The following is a 25762-nucleotide window of genomic DNA, read 5'->3' as shown; positions in this document are numbered from 1 at the left end:
TACCTATTACCTCAATTACCTCGACTAACCGTTGCCCCCGCACATTGACTCGGTACCGGTACCCCCTGTATATAGCCTCGCTATTGTTATTTTACTGCTGCTCTTTTATTATTTGTTACTTTTATTTCTTATAATTTTTTTATTGAATGTTTTTTTTGTCTTTTTTTTGGTATTCTTTCTTAAAATTGCATTGTTGGTTAAGGGCTTGTAAGTAAGCATTTCAGTGTAAGGTCTACACCAGTTGTATTCGGCGCACGTGACAAATAACATTTTATTTTATTTGACAAGTACCCAATCTGTATTTAGGCCCAGTTTAAGCCAGTGAACATTACTAAAGGATAGTATTACTATTCATAGTAGATGCTGCAGGTAAAGAAACTAGACGCGTAACACCTAACCACCTGATGCATTAAGTCCTAGCTAAGAGGATTGGAGATTCACAGGCTCCTCACACACACACACACACACACACACACACACACACACACACACACACATCAACACACACACACACACATCAGCTGGAAAGGCTGTGTAAGTCCACTGCGCTTCAGTGATCTGATCTTATAGACAGAAAGCAGGTAAACCCAGGTTGTATGCTGGAGAGTGAGAGGAAGAGAGTGGAGGTGAAACAGATTGTGTATGAAGAATAGAAAGAAGTGGAAATGAGAGTGTACGGGTGCATAAACAGATGATCTAATGGAGAACAGAATTTAATTGGGCAAAGCAGGTGTATTTGATCATTTAGGGATTGGAAGGGTTGTCAATTCTTGTCCTGCAGCTATGCTTCTCAACACCTTCTAATGGCATTGATTGGGAAGCAAATTAATCCAGAACCTCTGTGAAGATTTTTCTCACTGCAACTTTCCCCTAGCCAAGGTACTGACAGACTGTGTGTGCATGTGTGTATTGTATTTGCATAATGTGTGCCTGTGTGTCACCTGTCTGTCTGCCTGCCTGCCTGTCAGTCAGTTTGTCTGTGCCTATGAGTTAATCTAAACACTATGCTCAGGAAGTTGAAATGGACCCGGGGGGCCCCTCGCCCCTCATGCATTTTGTGGTGGCGAAGAAGACTATCAACGGTATATTTGATAAGCTGCTGGAGTATGTCAAAGAGAGCTCAGAGTTTGTGGATGGTAAGATTAGCATCAATAGCATTTTATACTTTTAATAAAGATTTATACACAACATCATAGGTATAGATGGTCTTATGCTATAATCTGCATCTCAAAGGGCACGCTTCAGACAATTGCCTTGTTAACTTTTGCGTGGCTACCTATTACATATTAACACGTACACATGGTGGGCTACCTTACACTAGTGTGGGGTTTTTAGTTGTCATCTACCACAATATCCATTCTTGTCTATCTGCTTCTGTGATGCCCAGAGACATGGCGAAGTGCGGATCTGGAGCACGTCGCAGTCGAGGAGCAGTGCCTTGAAATCCAGACCTGTGCTAGGAAACTGGCCACCATTCAGGAGGTGCTGGCTCGCAGGCACATGAAGGTAGCCTTTTTTGGGAGGTGAGAGTCAATGGTTTATGGGAAATAGAATTGAACCCAATAATCAACACAACATTATTGAGGGTCCATATGTAAAGGACATTTATATTATACAGTTTGTTGCTGGATTGGTATAATTAAGTAGTCTCACAGTTATTCCAGATGTTTTTCATACTACCTAGGTATATAAGTATGGTGTAACTATTGATACAGCATAGGTAAACATTAGTACCAGAACTTTGGATGTGCAGAATTATTTTCCCCAAAGTTAGTGTAACAGAGGTGGAAGATGTGTGCTAGCTTGCTGAGCTACCTAGGCTTTATCTCAGCAGGTTAACCATAATTAATGTGGTTGCGACCATAATTGTAAACATTTCTGTCAAAGGAGTAAAGAGACATTTCCTCTCCCTGGCAGGACAAGTAACGGTAAGAGCACGGTGATCAATGCCATGCTGAGGGACCGTGTGCTGCCCAGCGGCATTGGCCACACCACCAACTGCTTTCTGAGGGTGGAGGGCACAGACAGGGACGAGGCCTACCTCACCACCGAGGGCTCTGATGACAGAAAAAGCGTCAAGGTCTGTGGTCAAACCAGGGGGTCGCAGACTGATCTACTGTGTATATATATACAGTGAGGGAAAAAAGCATTTGATCCCCTGCTGATTTTGTACGCTTGCCCACTGACAAAGAAATGATCAGTCTATAATATTAATGGTAGGTTTATTTGAACAGTGAGAGACAGAATAACAACAAAAAAATCCAGAAAAACGCATGTCAAAAATGTTATAAATTGATTTGCATTTTAATTAGGGAAATAAGTATTTGACCCCCTCTCTATCAGAAAGATTTCTGGCTCCCAGGTGTCTTTTATACAGGTAACGAGCTAAGATTAGGAGCACACTCTTAAAGGGAGTGCTCCTAATCTCAGTTTGTTACCTGTATAAAACACACCTGTCCACAGAAGCAATCAATCAATCAGATTCCAAACTCTCCACCATGGCCAAGACCAAAGAGCTCTCCAAGGATGTCAGGGACAAGATTGTAGACCTACAGAAGGCTGGATTGGGCTACAAGACCATCACCAAGCAGCTTGGTGAGAAGGTGACAACAGTTGGTGCGATTATTTGCAAATGGAAGAAACACAAAAGAACTGTCAATCTCCCTCGGCCTGGGGCTCCATGCAAGATCTCACCTCGTGGAATTGTAATGATCATGAGAACGGTGAGGAATCAGCCCAGAACTACACGAGAGGATCATGTCCATTATCTCAAGGCAGCTGGGACCATAGTCACCAAGAAAACAATTGGTAACACACTACGCCGTGAAGGACTGAAATCCTGTTGTGGTCAGATGAGACCAAGATCGAGCTCTTTGGCATCATCTCATATCGCCGTGTTTGGAGGAGGAGGAATGCTTGTCTATGACCCCAAGAACACCATCCCCACTGTCAAACATGGAGGTGGAAACATTATGCTTTGGGGGTGTTTTTCTGCTAAGGGGACAGAACAACTTCACCGCATCAAAGGGACGATGGACGGGGCCATGTACCGTCAAATCTTGGGTGAGAACAGCCAGGGCATTGAAAATGGGTCGTGGATGGGTATTCCAGCATGACAATGACCCAAAACACACAGCCAAGGCAACAAAGGAGTGGCTCAAGAAGAAGCACATTAAGGTCCTAGAGTGGCTTAGCCAGTCTCCAGACCTTAATCCCATAGAAAATCTGTGGAGGGAGCTGAATGTTCGAGTTGCCAAACGTCAGCCTCGAAACCTTAATGACTTGGAGAAGATCTGCAAAGAGGAGTGGGACAAAATCCCTCCTGAGATGTATGCAAACCTGGTGGCCAACTACAAGAAACGTCTGACCTCTGTGATTGCCAACAAGGGTTTTGCCACCAAGTACTAAGTCATGTTTTGCAGAGGGGTCAAATACTTATTTCCCTCATTAAAATGCAAATCAATTAATAACATTTTTGACATGCGTTTTTCTGGATTTGGTTGTTGTTATTCTGTCTCTCACTGTTCAAATAAACCAACCACTAAAATTATAGACTGATCATGTCTTTGTCAGTGGGCAAATGTACAAAATCAGCAGGGGATCAAATATTTTTTCCCTCACTGTATATTCATATTTTAGGGATTTTCCAATTTGATTGAACAGATATTGAGAGAGAATGAAAGTGGAGAAAGATAGAAAGAGGCTGTGCCGAAAAACTGAAGGCCAGATTCAAACCTATGCCGATAATGTAGACGTGTGCCGGAGGCTGACGCTAGACCAGCCTTTTTCGATGTGCAGTACAACACACAAGTGTTAGCAATGATAATGTAGAACTGGCTAAATTAATCTTGACGTGGACCACGGACTACATAGTGCGAGGAGAATAGTTTTAGATCGTACACTGCTGATGCTTTCTCTCCTTCTCTCGCTGTTATTCTCTGTCTATTTCCCTCTGTTCTACTACTTTGTGTATGTCTCTGCTTCTTCTTCTTCTTCCCCCCCTTCCAGTCTGTCAATCAGCTGGCCCATGCCCTGCATATGGAGCGCAGTCTAGACTCAGGCTGCCTAGTGAAGGTGTTCTGGCCCAAGTCCAGGTGTGCCCTGCTGAGGGATGACCTTGTTATTATGGACAGGTACACGCTAGGGTTTAATACCGGTGACCGGTATCTCAGAATTTCCCTGACCAAGCTCCTTCCCGTTTCCCAAGAAAAATAATGACGGGACCCGTGGACCAATAATATAGCCGTTCTATGCCGCACAAAAAAAAATACAAAATGTGCAGGTGCAAATAGCTACATGAAACGGACATATGAACTCTGGCTTCATTCATACATTCGACCCGTCATCAACGCTAGTAGCCTACCATATTTACTCAACATAAAGTTATTTTCTTACTTTCATGGCTTGAATTGCTAACTATCATAAATAGGCTACACGCAACCTGTCGACACAGTTACGGTAGACAATCTCCAAACTAGCTGTGTGGCACTGGCAGAGGCTCAAAATGTGCCACTCACTGTTAACAAAATGGATGATACACTGGGTCCGAAATAGCCTAGACATTTGCAACATTGTTCAATGATGTTACACTACAAAAGCGAGAGCACGGCGGGCTTAGTCAGATTCTCAGGCAATTGATTAACCGCGGCGCTATCCATGGTGCATATGTTCTATGGAGCGATTTCAGTGCCAACAGAAATTGAATTTGAATTTCATAATTTTGAATTTGTATCAGGATATTGAATTTGAATGTAATATTTTTGTATTTGTAATGCACAAATTTAGTCATTGAATTCATAAATTGAACTTGTATTTCATGATTTGAAACTGAACAGAATGAATATTGCATTTCAATTTAAATGAATGTTCAATTTCAATATTTCAATATTCAGTTTAAATATGGTATATATTTCATTTATTGTCTGTGTATCAAACTTTTAATTTCAAGTTGATCAAATATTTACCTTCCCAGATACAAAAGTATGTGGACACCCCTTCAAATTAGCGGATTAGGCTATTTCAGCCACACCCGTTGCTGACAGGTGTAAAAAATTGAGCACACATCCATGCAATCTCCATAGACAAATATTGGCAGTAAAATGGCCTTACTGAAGAGCTCAGTGACTTTCAACGTGGCACCGTCATAGGATGCCACCAAGTCAGTTCGTCAAATTTCTGCCCTGCTAGAGCTGCCCCGGTCAACTGTAAGTGCTGTTAGTGGAAACGTCTAGGAGCAACAACGGCTCAGCCGCGAAGTGGTAGGCGACACAAGCTCACAGAACGGGACCGCCGAGTGCTGAAGCGCATAAAAAAAATCTATCCTCGGTTGCAACACTCACTACTGAGTTCCAAACTGCCTCTGGAAGCAACGTCAGCACAATAACTGTTCGTCGGGAGTTTTGTGAAATGGGTTTCCATGGCCGAGCAGCCGCACACAAACCTAACATCACCATGTGCAATGCCAAGTGTCGGCTGGAGTGGTGTAAAGCTCGCTGCCATTGGACTCTGGAGCAGTGGAAACGAGTTCTCTGGAATGATCAATCAATCAATCAAATTTGATTTATAAAGCCCTTTTTACATCAGCAGATGCCACAAAGTGCTATACAGAAACCCAGCCTAAAACCCCAAACAGCAAGCAATGCAGATGTAGAAGCACGGTGGCAAGGAAAAACTCCCTAGAATGGCAGAAATCTAGGAAGAAACCTAGAGAGGAACCAGGCTCTAAGGGGTGGCCAGTCCCCTTCTGGCTGTGCCGGGTGGAGATTATAACAGTACATGGCCATTAAGGCCTGATATTTCTCCAAGATGTTCAAACGTTCATAGATGACCAGCAGGGTCAAATAATAATCACAGTGGTTGTAGAGGTTGCAACAGGTCAGTACGTCAGGAGTAAATGTCATAGCCGGGCACTTAGAGGTTGAAATAGCAGGTGCGGTAGAGAGAGAGAGTTGAAAACAGCAGGTCTGGGACAAGGCAGCACGTCCGGTGAACAGGTCAGGGTTCCATAGCCGCAGGCAGAAGAGTGGAAACTGGAGTAGCAGCACGACCAGGTGGACTGGGGACAGCAAGGAGTCATCAGGCCAGGTAGTCCTGAGGCATGGTCCTAGGGCTCAGGTCCTCCAGGAGGGGAGGGAGAGAGGGAGAATTAGAGGGAGCATACTTAAATTCACACAGGACACTGGATAAGACAGGAGAATAACACCAGATATAACAGACTGACCCTAGCCCCCCGGCACATAGCCTATTGCAGCATAGATACTGGAGGCTGAGACAGCGGGGGTCGGGAGACACTGTGGCCCCGTCCAATGATACCCCCAGACAGGGCCAACCAGGCAGGATATAACCCCACCCACTTTGACAAACCACAGCCCCCACACCACCAGAGGGAAATCACCAACCTATTACCCTGAGATAATGCTGAGTATAGACCACGAAGATCTCCTCCACTGCATGAGCCTGAGGGAGCGACAAACCGAAGAACACCATCCCAGTGATGAATCACGCTTCACCATCTGGCAGTCCGACGAATGCCAGGACAACGCTACCTGCCACAATGCATAGTGCCAACTGTAAATGTTGGTGGAGGAGGAATAATGGTCTGGGGCTGTTCTTCATGGTTCGGGCTAGGCCCCTTAGTTCCAGTGAAGGGAAATCTTAACTCTACAGCATACAATGACATTCTAGATTATTCTATGCTTCCAACTTTGTGGCAACAGTTTGGGGAAGGCCCTTTCCTGTTTCAGTATGACAATGCCCCGTGCATAAAGCGAGGTCCAAACAGAAATGGTTTGTCGAGATCGGTGTGGATGAACTTGACTGGCCTGCACAGAGCCCTGATCTCAACCCCATCGAACACCTTTGGGATGAATTGGAATACCGACTATGAGCCAGGCCTAATCGCCCAACATCAGTGCCCGACCTCACTAATGCTCTTGTGGCTGAATGGAAGCAAGTCCCCACAGCAATATTCCAATCTAGTAGAAAGCCTTCCCAGAAGAGTGAAGGCTGTTATAGCAGCAAAGGGGGTGACCAACTCCATATTAATGCCCATGATTTTGGAATGAGTTGTTCGACAAACAGGTGTCCACATACCTTTGGTCATATGGTGAATTATGACGCCATACCTGAAAGCTCTCTGGAACATGGACATGCCTTCTGATCCCCTCTTTGATGATCACAGGCAGCGCAAGACACGTTAGAAGGGAGTGTCACAAAAAGCGTGATTTGTCCCCCATGAGAATATACACTGAGTGTACAACACATCAGGAACACCTTCCTAATATTGTGTTGCACCCCCTTTTGCCCTCAAAACAGCCTCAATTTGTCCAGGCATGGACTACAAGGTGTCGAAAGCGTTCAACAGGGATGCTGGCCCATGTTGTCTCCAATGCTTCCCACAGTTGTGTCAAGTTTGCTGGATGTCATTTGGGTGGTGGACCATTCTTGATACACATGGGAAACGGTTGAGCGTGAAAAACCCAGCAGCGTTCCAGTTCTTGACACAATCAAACCGGTGCGCCTGGCACCTACTACCATACCCGTTCAAAGGCACTTAAATCTTTTGTCTTGCCCATTCACCCTCTGAATGGCACACAATCTCAATGTCTCAATTGTCTCAAGGCTTAAAAATCCTTCTTTAACCTGTCTCCTCCACTTCATCTAAACTGATTGAAGTGGATTTTACAGGTGACATCAATAAGGGATCATAGCTTTCACCTGGTCAGTCTATGTCATGGAAATAGCAGGTGTTCCTATTTAGCCAATAGAACCTAGAGAGTGTTCTTCAATGCAAGCTTCTCTAACATCAGATATGTACAGTGCGGTGTCCCTCAGGGCAGCCTACTTGGGCCGTTACTCTTCTCTATTATTATAAAGGATTTGACGCTGGTCTTAAACAAAGCTAGAACAACTATGTATGCAGATGATTCCACACTCTACATGTCAGCACCCAAAGTCAGTGAGCTCACTGAAATTCTAAATAAGGAGTTACAGTCAGTATCAGAATGGGTGATTAACAATAAACTGGTCTTAAATACAGCTAAAACTAAAAGGATTCTATTTGGTTCAAAACATTCTCTAAGACCTAAACCCCAATGGAGTTGTGGGTGTGACCATTGAGCAAGTTGAGGAAGCTAAACTCCTAGGTATAACATTGGATGGTCAATTATTATTATCAAATCATATTAACAAAGTTGTTGTGAAGATGGGGAGTGGTATGTCTGTTATAAAAATATGTTCTGTGTTTTTTACACAAAAATCAACTGTACTAGTTGTTCAGGCTCTGGTCTTGTACCATCTTGATTACTGTCTGGTAATATGGTTAAGTGCAGCAAAGAAAGACCTAGCAAAGCTGAAGATGGCTCAAAACAGAGCAGCAAACCTTGCCCTTAACATACAGAACTAACATCAACAACATGCATGCCAGTCTTTCCTGGTTGAGGGCTGATGAGAGATTAACTGCATCAATTCTTGTTTTTGTGAGAAATATATAATTGTGTTAAAATTTCCAAATTGTCTGTATAATCAACTTACATATAGCTCTGACAGATATACTTACCCCACCAGACATGCCACCTGGGGTCTCTTCCCAGTCCCCAAATCCAGAACGAATTCAAGGCAACGCATAGTATTATATAGAGCCATGATCATATGGAACTCCCTTCCATCTCAAATTACTAAAGCAAACAGCAAAATTAGCTTTAAAAAACAAATTCAACAACACCTAACAACACAGCGCCTTTCCCCTATCTGACCTAGTTGTAATGACTAAAATAAATTCAACAAGCTACATTGGCTTCAGAAACCACCAGAAGCTTCTCTTTTAACACAGAGAGCGTTTGTTCTCCTCTACCTTTCCTGACTGGCAAAGTACCAGGATGTTGTCTCAGGTTTTGAATCTCAATTTGAGATCTGAATTTGAAAACATGCATCTGAGAAGTTGAATATATGTAACTTTGATCAACTTGAAATGAGTTTGTACACAGACCATTAATGCAATATCTACCATATTTAAACAGTTTAAATATTGAATTTGAATATTCATTCAATTGAAATTGCATTTTAAAACTGAATGCAATATTTATTCAATTCAGTTTCAAATCATGAAATACAAGTTCATTTTATGAATTCAATGATTCAATATGTCCATTACAAATTATAAAATATTACATTCAAATTCATATCCTAATTCAAATTCTAAATTATGGGATTCAAATACAATTTCTGTTGTAACCAAAAAGGGTTCTCCTATGGGGACAGCCGAAGAACCATTTTGGAACCCTTTTTTCTAAGAGTGTACAGTGTCTTCAGAAAGTATTCACACCCCTTGACCCTTTCCACATTTTGTTGTGTTACAGCCTGAATTTAAAATTGGGTAAATTGAGATTTTGGGTCACTGTCCTACACACAATACCCCATTATGTCAAAGTGGAATTATGTTTATAGATTTTTTTACAAATTAATAAAAAATGAAAAGCTGAAATGTCTTGAGTCAATAAGGATTCTTGTTATGGGAAGCCTAAATAAGTTCAGGAGTAAAATATTGCTTAAAAAGTCACATAATAAGTTGCATGGACTCACTCTGTGTGCAATAATAGTGGTTAACATGATTTTTGAATGGCTACCTCATCTCTGTACCCCACACATACAACTTTCTGTAAGGTCCCTCAGTCGAGCAGTGAATATCAAACACAGATTCAACCACAAAGACCAGGGAGGTTTTCCAATGCAAAGAAGGGCACCTATTGGTAGATCGGTAAAAAAAGCAGACATTGAATATCCCTTTAAGCATGGTGAAGTTATTAATTACACTTTGGAGGGTGTATCAATACACCCAGTCACTACAAAAATACAGGCATCCTTCCTAACTCAGTTGCCGGAGAGGAAGGAAACAGCTCAGGGATTTCACCATGAGGCCAATGGTGACTTTAAAACCGTTACAGAGTTTAATGGCTGTGATAGGAAGAAACTGAGTCATTTTCAATACTACCCTAATACTAACCTAAATGACAGAGTTAAAAGAAGGAAGTCTGTACAGAATAAAAATATTCAGAAACATGCATCCTGTTTGCAATAAGGCACTAACATAAAACTGCAAAGAATGTGGCAAAGAAATTAACTTTAAGTCCTGAATACAAAGTGTTATGTTTGGGGCAAATCCAACACAACACCTCACTTCATATTTTCAAGCATGGTGGTGACTGCATCATGTTATGGGTTTGCTTGTCATCGGCAAGGACTAGGGAGTTTTTTAGGATAAAATTAAATGGAATAGAGCTAAGCACAGGCAAAATCCTAGAGGAAAACCTGGTTCAGTCTGCTTTCCAACAGACACTGGGAGACAAATTTACATTTCAGCAGGACAATAACCTAAAACACAAGGCTAAATATACACTGGAGTTGCTTACCAAGACGACATTGAATGTTCCTGAGTGGCCTAGTTACAGTTTAGACTTAAATAGGCTTGGAAATCTATGGCAAGACTTGAAAATGGCTGTCTAGCAATGATCAACAACCAACTTGACAGAGCTTGAAGAATTAAAAAAATAATAATGTGCAAATATTATACAATCCAGGTGTTCAAAGCTCTTAGAGACTCACAGCTGTAATCGCTGCCAAAGGTGTTTTGAATCAGGGGTGTGAACACTTATGTAAATGAGATATTTCTGTATTTAATTTTTTTCTAAATTTGCTAAATTTTCTCAAAACAGGTTTTCACTTTGTCATTATGGGGTATTGTGTGTATATGGGTGAGAAACATGTTTTATTTAATCCATTTAGAATTCAGGCTGTAACACAACATAATGTGGAATAAGTCAAGGGGTATGAATACTTTCTGAAGGCACTGGTACAACGCGGACTGGCTCTGTTACGCTGGGTTGTCCTGACTTGTCTGTGCAGTGTTTGTATATTTTGTATTTCATGAAAACTGTGTTCACTTTGTATGTGTTCAAGTTGTATTCTTTTACTTCCTCTTATCAATCAATTCCACTTGTATGTTGCATTATACATGCGCGTGCACACACACACAGCCCAGGGACTGATGTGACCTCTTACCTGGACAGCTGGATCGACAAGTTCTGTCTGGACGCTGACGTCTTTGTGTTGGTGGGCAATGCAGAGTCCACACTGATGAACACAGTGAGAAAACTAACTAAACCACTCTTGTAACTCTTTACCATTAACACTAACGTACATTAACATTACCATTAATCGACAGAAAACGTTAAGAATGTTTTTTGCCTTTCAAATATATTTTTTGCATTTTTATCTTACTGGCCTATGGTTTCTAATAATTACAAAATTCCCCCCATTCCTACTGGAAATTACGCCTATGCACACCACTATGAGCATAATCAATGATTATATTGTAGCTAGATGTTTCGGTGTCTCCCATGATGCATTTATGCACTTGTTTTTTTGTTTATTTAAAACCTGTTTTTCTTTCCATTGCTTCTCTACTTATATATGTGTTTCTTGATGTGTCTATTACACTTTAAAGGAGAAGCTGTTTTTCCACAAAGTGAGCGAGCGCATATCCAAGCCAAACATTTTCATCCTGCACAACCGCTGGGATGCCTCTGCGTGGGAGCCCGAGTACATAGATGAAGTGAGTTTGACTGTGAAACTACACTGCAAGCATTTCATAAGCGTTGTTTTTGCCATGCTACACCAGAAGCAGCAAAAGGAGGAAGCAATCAATAGTGCAGCAGTGAAATAATTGAAATAGACACTTGAAATAGACATGCTTCATTCACTTGCTGCTTGCTCAGCTGGAGTATAATTTGTCTTTGCTCACAGTGGTTCAGTGTCATCCACGCTTGCGCTTTGTGTATGCTATGCTTACGTTACATGTCTTGTGTAGTTTGGCCGTAAGAAAAACAAGATGGGTCCCACTTATAAAGGGCTTATGGGCGCTTCATTGAGCCCTTCATTCGATTTGCCTACTTTTTGAGCGACCAAAATATCAAACCTAATGGATAATGATCTCCCCCAGGTGCGTAAGCAGCACATGGACCGCTGTGTGAGTTTCCTGGTGGAGGAGCTGAGGGTGGTGAGTCAAGAGGAGGCGCCGGGACGGATCTTCTTTGTGTCGGCCAAGGAGGTGCTCTGCTCCAGGATGCACTGTGCCCAGGGCATGCCCGAGACAGGTGAGACAGGTGAGGAGGGACCAAAGGCTAGGTGGGCGGGGTTGCATGATGCTGGCTGGCTGACTGGCTGGGCTGGCTCGCTGGTATGAGGCTTGGGAACAATAATTATGTGGTATTGATATGGTTATGGTCATTTAGCAGGCAAAATAACACTTTACATGAATATATAGGCATTCATAGAAACTTGACAAGCAGTTGCCAGCACACTCCTGACAGATTTTCCTCCATCAGCCCTGTAACAGGCATCTCTCTCCTGTTACTGTCTCGCCTCGAAAACATCAATGCTATCTTAAAGCTTTGAACTGTTCACCTTACCCGGCCATCCATGAAAGCCCACACTAACTATAATTGAATGTGTTGGTGGTCCCCCGTTACTATTTTGTCTTTTGACTTATGCTGGTCTTTCTAGGTGGCGCTTTAGCAGAGGGATTCCACGAGAGACTGAGGGAGTTCCAGAGATTCGAGAGAACATTTGAGGCAAGTACTGAAGCATAACTGATTGTCATGGTCCATTGTAATATCATTGTCAATTTCACGTTGTGTGGCATTGTCACACTAACCTACTGTATTTACGACTGCACAGGAGTTCATCTCACACTCTGCGGTCAAGACCAAGTTTGAGCAGCACACGCTCAGTGCGTGGCAGATCACAGAAGCAATCAAAACAGTCATGGACGCCATAAATATTGCATCTGCCGAAAGGAAGTGAGTTTCTCCCCCAGTTATTTTAAGAACCATTTTTGATTCTGCATCCCCACTCTTTTGTTTTTATAGGGGCATTGGTAATGTGATACTGCCATACTCCCCCTAAACAGTATTGATTGTTAATCATTAGATTAAAGGGATACTGCGAGATTTGGAGAGTACTTACTCAGAGTCCGATAAACTCATGGTTACCATTTTTATGTTTCTGCGTGCAGTTTGGAGATGATTGAAGTAAGCATATCGTTAGCTTAGCGCAATTGCTGGAAGTCTCCCGGTACAGTAGCCAGCTCCTTTCAAAAGCAGGGGAATAGACCTTCTAACTACTCCAAAACTGGGTGGTTGGTCATTTATAGTCTTACAAAGCTATACATAGTAATGGATAAATAGATTAAAGACCTAAATATTGCAGTATCCCTTTAAGGTCCAAATGCTAACTTGAGATATGTGCGTGTAACTCCAATTTTCACACTAACTTCCTACTAACATCCATGTACTGTACGAATTGCGCAAAACTCTGACTCAAATGTGTATCTCAGCATAGGATTTAGCCTTGAAAGAGAGAAGCTTTCCAATTTGCTCCTACCTATGACAACCTTTGCTCTTTCCCCTTTGACCTCTCCGTGTGCAGGATATTTTCCCTGGAGGACCGAGAGGACCAGAAGGACCGTCTGGAGTTTGTCAGAGGCCAACTTAACCGCCTGACCGAGAACGTCAAAGAGAAGATCGAGACCATAACAGATGAGGTGGCCGCCAAGGTAGAAATTCGCACTCACAAACGTAGAGTAGTATAAAAAGGGAGTGTCTGTTAAACCAAATGACAAAGGGGAATAGCCTATTTTTTACTATGATTCAGAGTTGAGATAAGCGCACAATCTTTGACCTTTGACCTAAATAATTCATTGATGTCAATGGGAGAACATTTTCATTAAAGCACACAGATCTCAAAGCAAAATAATGTAAGGATAACGGTGCGTAAATGTGTGAGTAAATTATTGGTTTTGGATCAACAGATGAACAACCCTCTCATACACCACATATTTTTGTCCATAGTTGGCCTGACAAGCAGTTTGTGTTCATGATTTTGTGTTCAAGGATATTTTGTGCATTGTTAGCCACATATAAATATTGTTGGCAATGGATAGATTAAGGTTGGTAAATAACGTGTTGGTTTATGATTTTACTATACATTTTTGTTTAGGTGACCGTTGCCATGCTGGAGCAGATTTCTGGTCTCCCAGCGCTGGTTGATGAGTTCAGTGCTGATTTTATACCAACCCCACATGCATTGCCGCTCTACAAAGCAGTGAGTTCTGTGTACATCCCATATCCTAGTAATATTAACCCATGATCAACAGTTACAGTGGGGGAAAAAAGTATTTAGTCAGCCACCAATTGTGCAAGTTCTCCCACTTAAAAAGATGAGAGAGGCCTGTAATTTTCATCATAGGTACACGTCAACTATGACAGACAAAATGAGAGAAAAAAAATCCAGAAAATCACATTGTAGGATTTTTAATGAATTTATTTGCAAATTATGGTGGAAAATAAGTATTTGGTCAATAACAAAAGTTTCTCAATACTTTGTTATATACCCTTTGTTGGCAATGACACAGGTCAAACGTTTTCTGTAAGTCTTCACAAGGTTTTCACACACTGTTGCTGGTATTTTGGCCCATTCCTCCATGCAGATCTCCTCTAGAGCAGTGATGTTTTGGGGCTGTCGCTGAGCAACACGGACTTTCAACTCCCTCCAAAGATTTTCTATGGGGTTGAGATCTGGAGACTGGCTAGGCCACTCCAGGACCTTGAAATGCTTCTTACGAAGCCACTCCTTCATTGCCCGGGCGGTGTGTTTGGGATCATTGTCATGCTGAAAGACCCAGCCACGTTTCATCTTCAATGCCCTTGCTGATGGAAGGAGGTTTTCACTCAAAATCTCACGATACATGGCCCCATTCTTTCCTTTACACAGATCAGTCATCCTGGTCCCTTTGCAGAAAAACAGCCCCAAAGCATGATGTTTCCACCCCCATGCTTCACAGTAGGTATGGTGTTCTTTGGATGCAACTCAGCATTCTTTGTCCTCCAAACACGACGAGTTGAGTTTTTACCAAAAAGTTCTATTTTGGTTTCATCTGACCATATGACATTCTCCCAATCCTCTTCTGGATCATCCAAATGCACTCTAGCAAACTTCAGACGGGCCTGGACATGTACTGGCTTAAGCAGGGGGACACATCTCGCACTGCAGGATTTGAGTCCCTGGCGGCGTAGTGTGTTACTGATGGTAGGCTTTGTTATTTTGGTCACAGCTCTCTGCAGGTCATTCACTAGGTCCCCCCGTGTGGTTCTGAGATTTTTGCTCACCGTTCTTGTGATCATTTTGACCCCACGGGGTGAGATCTTGCGTGGAGCCCCAGATCGAGGGAGATTATCAGTGGTCTTGTATGTCTTCCATTTCCTAATAATTGCTCCCACAGTTGATTTCTTCAAACCAAGCTGCTTACCTATTGCAGATTCAGTCTTCCCAGGTCTAAAATTTTGTTTCTGGTGTCCTTTGACAGCTCTTTGGTCTTGGCCATAGTGGAGTTTGGAGTGTGACTGTTTGAGGTTGTGGACAGGTGTCCTTTATACTGATAACAAGTTCAAACAGGTGCCATTAATACAGGTAACAAGTGGAGGACAGAGGAGCCTCTTAAAGAAGAAGTTACAGGTCTGTGAGAGCCAGAAATCCTGCTTGTTTGTAGGTGACCAAATACTTATTTTCCACCATAATTTGCAAATAAATTCATTAAAAATCCTACAATGTGATTTTCTGGAAAAAAAATTATCCATTTGTCTGTCATAGTTGACCTGTACCTATGATGAAAATTACAGGCCTCTCTCATCTTTTTAAGTGGGAGAACTTGCACAATTGGTGGCTGACTAAATACTTTTTGTACATGTAGCCCACAGGTCTAATCCTCACAACACATTTTTTCAGGACAGAAAAAGTGTCATTAAAATTGTAATTCCCTTTAACTATTTCACCCTTTCTACACTATCATGTTTTTTAAACGTGACATTTAACCTTCACACCCATGGGCAAACACTCAGACTTGCGCACAGACACACACACACACACACATACACACACACACCAGGGTTTCCGTTAGGAAAATGTGGCGCCGGACAATGTGACCAGGGATGTTTTAATTTACCGGCCATTTGAGAAATGTATCGGACCCATACAGTGTATGCATTGGGTGTCTAACCCATTAGGTCATCCACCCACGGTGCTCAGAATGATAGAACATTTAGATCACATTTAGATTATGGTAATTCATCTTAACAGAACATGCAACTCCTGTAATGAAGCAGCCAATAAAACATAATTTTCTAACATTTGACAAAATGCAATTGGCAGGAAAACACCATTCTAAACAGCAAGCCTGATGTGAGCGGTTCCATATGTGAAACAGATTAAAATCTCTGTTAGAAACCTAGAAAGAGGGGGAATCTAAAGATGCAACAATTAGGATGTGTTGCTAATATGACTAGGATTGTGCCTTCAGCTTCTGGATAACGAAAGAAAGTTGATATGAAAACCTATAGAACAGGAGAGAAAAGCTGGTAGAGCGCAATGGGACAAGGAAATCCCGGCCGGCCAAACCCTCCCCTAACCGGGACGACGCTGGGCCAATTGTGCGCTGCCTCATAGGTCTCCCGGTCACAGCCGGCTGCGACACAGCCTGGGATCAAACCCAGGTCTGTAGTGACGCCTCAAGCACTGCGATGCAGTGCCTTAGAACGCTGCGCCACTCGGGAGGCCATGAGGAAGTCTTTATAAAATAATCGCCTCCACGTTTCTATGGTCCGATTTTGCCTAGGCTACTTTGAAGCAAGGTAAGACATGCCTCATAATATGAAGTAAAATGTTCAGGTTTCAAACAATGACGTTTATGTTTTCAAAATGCATACTGCCTCCAGCTCACATTGCAAAGTGGTGGGTGACGCACTAATAGCCTGCCTACCGTTGTCTATGCACTTGAATGGCGTGATTCAATTAGCTATTTTTAATCGTGGCCATCAAAACTGTTTTTAACACGCGATTGCGTTTAGAATTGTTGCGCAATGACTTGTTTCACTCCAGCAGCAACAACGGTCAAATGTGTTTACATCGACTGATATTTCAATCAATTAATAAAAGTAACTTTTGTTGCGGTCACGCCTGCACCCGCTCCTCCCTGGCGCTCGAAGGGCACCAGGCTACCGATCATTACGCAGACCTGTTACCATCTTTACGCGCATCAGCGCTCATTGGACTCACCTGGACTCCTTCACTTTGTTGATTGCCCCTTCTATATCTGTCTGTTCCCCAGTTTGATCCCGGTGTCTGCATTGATGTTGTTTCGTTTCCCCCGTCCAGACGCTGTCGGTGTTTTGTTCCATGTCTTTTATTTATTAAATCATCCCCCTGTCCTTGCTTCCCGTCTCCCAGTGTCTGTCGAACCGAGATTGTCACAGTTCCACCAGCAACTGTGGCGGGTAGATGAAAAAATATACCAGCCAAATATTTTTTGCAACATAATTACATACAGAAACTGATGACCATGCTTTGTAATGTTTCTAAAACCAGAAATGTATTCGTAAGAAGTAATGTGGTATATTGCTCAATTTCTTTTCTTTTTTCTTCTGGTGACCTGAGTCTTAATACCAGAGACAAAATGTTCAGCTGCTCCTTTAAGGGCGGGAGATTACCGTGGTAACGGGGTCACTTGAGTCATGTCAAGTGTGTGTGATTTGGGATGTGACTAGTAGTAGACAGCGTCTACAGCGTCTCTTCGCTATCAGTTGAAGCAGCAGACTCAAACTAACATTGAAAAACAACCGAGCTTGTGAACAAAACAATGTAAATAGCCAAGAAACAGGAGGACAAAGTCTCACTTTGCTGACTTGAGTAAATTAGACCAACTTTTATGTGCCTCCAAAAACGAATCTATTAGTGCTTCACTCACAGTGCGCAAAGCTGTTGCTGTGCAAGATGGGATGTTTTAAAACAGCTACTTCAGCATTTTTTGGCTAGAAATAGCAACTTGCTCATACTTGACTTTTGACTCTATTTTTATTCACAAATTCGAATGTAATGCTCGCACTGTAGAGCCCTGAAAATGTACCACCCACCAATGTGGCTGGTGAAATAGACATTCTTACCCGCTCACGGTGAATTTGGACGGCAACCATTTTATTTATTGCTTTTCTTTTCTTTTTTTATCAGCCAAAAGCCGGAAATTACCGGCTAACGGAAACCCTGACACACACAATCTCAGTGTACCCTATCTGATCAGTACAGCTGGCTGGAGAGTGAGCGATCACTCTAAACAGGATTGAAAGAAAAGCCTCTTAGAGTCCTGCTGGTCAGAGGGGGGTGGATGGGGTCAATAGGCATAGGGTCAATAGGGCGTAGTAGTGTGTGTGTGTGTCTGAATGACTGTGTATGTGCACATCTGCATTGGCACGTGTGTGTGTGAATGTAAACTTTGTTTACATCTATGGATGATAACACAGTGGTGTAGAAACTTTAGAAGTACTGGTCATTGTCGTTTAAATTCTCATTTTGTTATGGCATTAGCACTTGGTTGTGTATGATTGTCTAAAAAATATAATGATGGTAAACTAAATCTTCACTGCCATTGTCACGTACGTTAAGGAACGGGACGGACCAAGGTGCAGCGTGAAAGGCGTACATGTTTATTAAAGAATAAACACACGACACAGTAACCAAAATAACAAAACTTAACCGTGACGGTCCAAAGGCTAACACACAAGCCTACAACAGGAACACAACAAAAACCCACAACACAGGCAGGAAAACTGGCTGCCTAAGTATGATCCCCAATCAGAGACAACGAGCGACCAATTGGGAACCACACCCGGCCAAACATAGAAATACAAACCTAGAAATTCACACCGTGACTGTACCCCCCCCCTAAAGGTGCGGACTCCGACCGCACAAACCTGACTGAATAGGGGAGGGTCCGGGTGGGCTTCCAGCCTCGGTGGCGGCTCCGGCTCCGGAGTGGAGCCGCTGACCGGAGCTGGATCAGGCACCGGTGGAGCGGACTACTCTGGCTCCGGAGTGGAGCCGCTGAAATACAAACCTAGAAATTCACACCCTGACCAAACTAGATAGAGTTCTATAGGCCAGGGCGTGACAGCCATCCTTTTGAGTAATAGTGTGTGTGTGTGTGTGTGTGTGTGTGTTTGTGACCAACCAGGTTTAAACCCAGGTTGTCTACTCACCACAACACTGTTAGCCCGCTGAGCTAAAGCCTGGGCAGAGCTTGGGGAGCTAACCTAGGTATCCAGGTCTCCGGTAAGGTTACTGATCACGCGAGCGTGGTTCACTGAACCACCTCCATTACATCTCATCATCAATTTCTCCTCATTGTTTTGCCTGCAGAAGCTTATGATGCATGTGGAAGAGAGAATGAGTACATCTTTGGCCTTTCGTTGTTCCACTGGGATCATTGGCAAAATGCAGTCATCCCAGAAAAACATGATTGGTAGGTATAGTACATTTTACATTTTAGTCATTTAGCAGACACTCTTATCCAGAGCGACTTACAGTTAGTGAGTGCATACATTTTTTCATACTGGCCCCCCGTGGGAAACGAACCCACAACCCTGGCGTTGCAAGCGCCATGCTCTACCAACTGAGCTACACGGGGCCTAGTACAAACTTAGCTTGAGCCGTGAATGCATTTCTTGAAATTCAAAACAGTTTGGTGATCATGGGCATAACATTGTTATTATATTGGTCCTCTGTAGCTCAGCTGGTAGAGCACGGCGCTTGTAACGCCAAGGTAGTGGGTTCGATCCCCGGGACCACCCATACACAAAAATGTATGCACGCATGACTGTAAGTCGCTTTGGATAAAAGCGTCTGCTAAATGGCATATTATTATTATTATATTATACCAAATAGATGGAGTGGGAATAGAAACCGTGTTGCTCCTGTGAAAGGCAAACAATGGTACACATTAAGGTTAACCCAGTTGGGGGGAATTGTAACGTGGGCTCATTAGTGAGGATTGCTACACTGCCCCCTCCGAACACAAAGGCACGTCACCGTGCTGGACCATCTTTCGGGTTATGCAGCACGTACACCCGTGCATTGCGATGGCCTCACTTGCGCCATCCCAAACCTCTGTCACCAATATAGCAAAAGGAAGGAGCAGCAATAGAACCCAGATCGCTCTTGTGAAAGGCAAACATGCTACACATTGCTCCAATAGGGTTAACCCACTTGGGGGGAATTGTAACGTGGGCTCATTAGTGAGGATCGCTACAATATCAATCCAAGAATTAGGAAGTAATTGATTGATATAGTTTTAGTATTATTATTATTATTATTATTATGTGTAGTTAGACCCATGACGATGATTCTGTATTTCAGAGAGTATTCGGCCACTGCTGCCCCCTGATGTCCAGGAGCAGCTCCACATTCACCTACCCAGCAGGAAGTTTGACTTGACCTACGACCTTAACCTGGCCACCCTCTGCACTGACTTCCAGGAGAACATCGACTTCCAGTTCTCTCTCGGCTGGACTGCCCTTGTCAGTCGATTCATTGGGCCCAGCAATGCCAAGCAAGCCCTGACGGCCATGAACCATAAGTTTCAGGTTAGCCATGGTCAGGGCCTGTATTCAGTCTCTCAGAGTAGTGCTGATATAGGATCAGTTTAGCCTTTTAAATCATATTTGAAAAATATTGCATGGCCAGTGGGAAATTATCCTAGATCAGCACTCCTACTCTGAGATGCTACAAAAAAAAAAGTTTACTTTGACTACTGTAGGATAAATGAGTGATATGCCAGGGGTGGCCAGCCGTCCTCTTGAGCTACTGGGACTGCAGGGTTTTGCTCCAACCCTATTCTTAACCCACCTGATTCAGCTAATCAAGGTCTCGAAGAACAGCTGAGTAGTTTTAGCAGGGTTGGAGCGAAAACCCGTACACCCAGTAGCTCTCCATGAGGAGGGTTGGTGTAGGTGGCCACCACTGTCATATGCCCTTAAATTTTCTCTCCAGAATACCTCTCCTACTGCACTCCAGGAACAGGGTGGAACCAGCCTACAGGACCACATGGTCTTCTCCATGGCAACAGGTGTAGTGTCGCTCACCTCCAGAGCCTCCATGACTGTGCTTGTCATTGGCGGAGTGGTATGTGCACTTTCTCTTCAAACCAATTATGTTTGTATTTCATTTTATAATGTACTCTATTTGCTAACAGCTACTGATAAAACTGAAAGGTGCTTGTATTGTCACCGCTAACACTGACACATGCATTGCTAGCCGTTTGGCACACTAACACTTACTTGTTTGTAATGATAACAGCTAACTTGCGTGCCAAAACTGACACAGTAAAGCAAACACTGACACATGATTATGTTGCTAATTTGCTATTAATACTGACATCTGTTTGTAAAAGCTAATGCTAACACTGAGTTGTATTGCTAGCCTAGCACTGCTATCGTAGCAATGTTTACATGGCTAATGGCTGAGAGCTAATGCTAAAGCAGGTGATCTCATCCCGTCCTGTGCGGCAGGTGTGGCGCTCAGTGGGCTGGAGACTCATCGCCTTCTCCACAACACTTTATGGCCTGCTCTACCTGTACGAGAAGCTGACGTGGACCAACGCCTCCAAGGAAAGGGCTCTGAAGCAGCAGTTTGTGGAGCTCGCCATCCACCGACTAAGGGCCATCATCCCCTTCACCAGTGGGAGCTGCAGCCAGCAGGTTCACCAGTGAGTCCCAGTTCTACCGAAACAGTTTGAGAGAGAGGATATGTTTTCATTTAGTTTTGGTTTCTGTGGCTTTCGATTTAATGTAAATTAGTGTATGGTAGTGTTGAGCGATTAACCGATTATTATTATCAATTATTTGAATTCCATTTTGTTCCGTTTTTTTCTGTGAGCTCAATGCACACACTTCACAGTTTCTCTAGAGCAGTGGTCACCAACCTTTTTTGAGTGGAGATCACTTTCTGAGTCAAAATGCAAACCGAGATGACTTTAAAAACATTCAATTATACAACATTAACCTATTAAAAACAGTACTGTAGTAATGAGGTTTGTGCAGTAGGCTATAGGCCCAAAACATTATCACTGCATATGTGACCGACCGGCTCGATTCGGTCTTATGTAGCAACATTTGAAATTATGTTTTTTTTTTACATTGGATATAAGTAAAGACTCAGAGCTAGAAAATGGTATATCATACACTACAGTTGAGGAACAATAGGAAAGTAATTCTGCTTTGAAAGTTGATAAACCTGTAACCTCACTTTTGAGAAAATGGCCCTTGAATCATTTGGTAAACCTACTGTAGAGCTCTTCTTTGTCTAGACCCATTCAGCATCGTTCACACCCTCTTTAGCCTTAGCTCCACCCGTCTCTTTAAGTATTCACATGTGAGGCCAGTTCAATTAATGACCATATCATAGAGCTGACAACGTCTTCACTTTAGCTAATTTGTCTTCATTATTACAGGAAAATAAACTCACAACAAGATCATTATTTTCAAGTTAATGGTGAGCCAATTACAGAAAATAGCTTACGGTTGTGAGTGTGACAAAATAAAATCAGGGCATTCTACCAGAGAATTTTAGAACTTGGACACTGTCTCATTAGCGTAACGTTATATCCTAATTTGACTTTGGTGCAGGTCATGTTCTTCACATTACCGTCTCTGGTAAACACATGCTATGTCAAATAAAATCTAAGTTTATTCGTCACATGCACAGGATTCAGAAGGTGTAGTGAAATGATTACTAGCATAGTGGAATCTTTTGTTTAGACGTGTAGCTAGCTAGCTAGCTAGCTAAACAATGAACCATAATCCCAACTCATAATGTTACTACCCTGCATGAATTTGCAGGTAGCTAACCAACCAGGTTCAATGTTATCTAGCTAGCTAACATTAGGCTATAACTAGCAATGCAAATGGTGATGAGATACAAATAATATTACTACACAGATCATACACGTAACGTTAGCTAGCAAGCCAGTCAGATAACATTAGCTAGCTAGCTAACAGTACTCTTTAACTTTCTGACAAAATTAGAAACGTATAATGTCTGAAAATTTAGCTAGCTAGACTCTCTTATCTGTATACATGGATGGACGCTTCTCCCTCTCTGTCAAGGATGCCATGGTTGCCCTTAGTTTGAAGATGTAATCCGGAAACAGGTGTTTTATACAACAGCCTTCTGTGTGTTCTCTTTTCAACTCCCTCTGCATATTTGCAATCAAAAGCCAGAATTGTCTCCATCTCCTTAGCAATCATACTCTAATTCCACCGGGCATTCCACTGATTTCAAATCTCGGTCCTCCAGAAAGTGGAGAGCAACACTTTTCAGTTCTACTACGCGATATCTTTCAAAAAAATCTGCGTTAGAAAGGATTACCTACACATGCTGACCAGCTCATGTTATAGACAGAAGCGTGCTACATGGCAGACCAATCCGAACTCATCTCTCGGCATGTCCAGTCCATCCATTATCTCAGCCATTTTTGGCTAGTGGGAAGGTTCCTGTCTTTTTCCGTGGCTAAACCAACTAGGCTCGTAATTTAACAATTGTATTTGTATTTACAGATGGCATACACGTTTGTTATTAAGGCACATGAAAGTTCACATATTCCAGTAGGTATTTCTGCCAAAAATGGATTTAGATTTTTTTTTAAAGTTTACGTTCAAATGCCTTTCCTGTGAAGTAGTAACGTGCGACATACATCTAGTTTCCTGAAACTAGTCACATATTGGTTTTTCTTGAATTGCCCTGCATTGTGGTTCTTCTCAGACCATTTTTTAAAATTATATTTCAACATTTGAGGTAGGCTATATGATTACACCGGTAATAGATCAGTTGTTGTATTACTTGTGAGGCACAGCTGAGTGAGCATACATTTTAATAATTTGCTTTTTTTATTTTACTGGTCTGATGGAGCCTGTATCAGATGGTGACTCTCATCAGAGGGAGAGGTCAGCAGATTGAGGGTCTGCCTTTCAATGTCCCTCCGCTCTCCCTTTCCTCCACTGACACTGACCAAAAAGGGACACTGTCTTCCAGATGATGGCGAAACTTGAGTCGCACCGCATTATTTCTGCCTCATGCACAAATTCATGTTATTACTCCTATGACTGGGGAAAATTAAATATTCCTCGATATTAAAAAAGACCCAAGCCACTAATAATAACAACGCAAGCCTATTTATTCACTTTCCTACTCATTCATTGCATCTGCATTGCTGCAAATTGACCTCGAAAAGCATTAATCGCTCAGCACTAGTGTATGGTGAGTAGAATACTAACCTTACAATGAAAACCGTGATTATTTATAATCGAATCGAAACCAAATCGACCTCAAAAAGCATGAATCGCTCAGCACTAGTGTATGGTGAGTAGAATACTAACCTTACAATGAAAACCGTGATTATTTATAATCGAATCGAAACCAAATCGACCTCAAAAAGCATGAATCGCTCAGCACTAGTGTATGGTGAGTAGAGTACTAACCTTGAAAAAAAAATTACAGATACTTTTGTAACTGCAGGGTTACTACAGGGTGCTGTATACAGTGCAGTAATTTTGCTTTTAACTGTGGTTATTTTACAGTTATACTGTCACGTGTAGCCTATGTAGCCGCAATGTGGAATCACTCGCTAATTAGGTATGCGCTAGTAGTGGCAATCTTCCAAGTGATGTCATCCTCTCTTTGACCTAGAGATCGTGTCACCCTTGCTCAACCAAGACCATGTTTTTTGTAGAGCAATTGGTTAGAATGTTGCTTTGTGGGTGATGTGGGTCTCTGGTTTGCGCCCAGCTCGGGCCAGAACAGAGACAGAAGCTATACTGTTACATGTACAGTACTGTATGTGTATTTTCCAACTCTCATGCCCTCCTAACCTGACCTTTTGGCTGTGGCAGGGAGTTGGCAACGACCTTTGCCCGTCTGTGCCAGCGGGTTGACCTGAGCGAGGTGGAGCTGGAGGGGCACATCCGACAATTGAGCGGCAGGATCCAGAGACTGGAGAACGTCCAGCGACGCTCCAAGACGCTCAGGTCAAATAGCCACTCTACCTTGCTTTGTTCATCTCAGCTTTTTAATGTCTGATAGTAGGGCTTTCTGCACACATTGTACACACACACACACTTCACTACACACTGCTGAGATGAAAAGTTAGAAAGTAACAGATGAGTGATAAATCTTCTGTTTCCCACAGACACCGAGCCACAGATCTGGAGTCTCAGCTGGAGGCGTTCTCTGCCCAGTATCTGCAAAATCAGTGAACAAGGAGCTACATTGAGGTTTTCAATGGAACTGGTTCTAAAATGGTCTGCTGTACCATTATCATTCTATACAGAATATACTCAATTTCCAAGAACCAATTTAAAACCAAAAACAGACATTCCCACAACTTCCAAGGAACCAAATGTTCTAGCTGGATAGCATCTGGATGTGTCATTGCATGTGTTGTCGCATGGGGCACATACAGGTAAAGCGTATTCAGACCCCTTTACTTTTTCCACATTTTGTTACGTCACAGCCTTATTCTAAAATTGATTGAATTGATTTTTTCCCCCTCATCAATCTACACAGAATACCCCATAACGACAAACAAAAAACAGGTTTTTAGAAATCTTTGCAAATTTATAAAAAATAAAAACGGAAATATTATGGGGTATGCCGCTACAAGCTTGGCACACCTGTGTTTGGGGAGTTTCTCCCATTCTTCTCTGCAGATCCTCAATCTCTGTCAGGTTAGATGGGGAGCGCAGCTGCACAGCAATTTTCAAGTCTCTCCAGAGATGTTCGATCGGGTTCAAGTCCGGGCTCTGGCTGGGCCACTCAAGGACATTCAGAGACT

The 25762-nt window shown here is 42.6% G+C and overlaps 1 protein-coding gene across 1 annotated transcript; it reads left to right on the top strand.

The window, feature by feature from the left end:
- Window positions 1-1021: 1021 nt before the first annotated feature.
- On the top strand, window positions 1022-25184 carry mfn1a (mitofusin 1a; the record flags this gene model as incomplete). The annotated part of the gene is made up of 17 exons (XM_084188276.1): window positions 1022-1136; window positions 1388-1523; window positions 1918-2080; window positions 4009-4133; window positions 11031-11139; window positions 11501-11620; window positions 11996-12149; window positions 12559-12626; window positions 12733-12854; window positions 13483-13609; window positions 14053-14157; window positions 19297-19399; window positions 20293-20519; window positions 20926-21057; window positions 21444-21640; window positions 24822-24956; window positions 25118-25184. The coding sequence occupies 17 exons, from the start codon at window positions 1022-1024 to the stop codon at window positions 25182-25184; spliced, it is 2205 nt and encodes a 734-aa protein (XP_084044402.1).
- Between the last annotated feature and the right edge of the window lie 578 nt (window positions 25185-25762).

Source organism: Coregonus lavaretus (genome assembly GCF_964263955.1).
Source record: "Coregonus lavaretus genome assembly, chromosome: 23".
Taxonomy (NCBI): Eukaryota; Metazoa; Chordata; class Actinopteri; order Salmoniformes; family Salmonidae; genus Coregonus; species Coregonus lavaretus.
The sequence above is the reverse complement of the archived record's forward strand: the minus strand, read 5'-3'. Positions and strand labels throughout refer to the sequence as shown.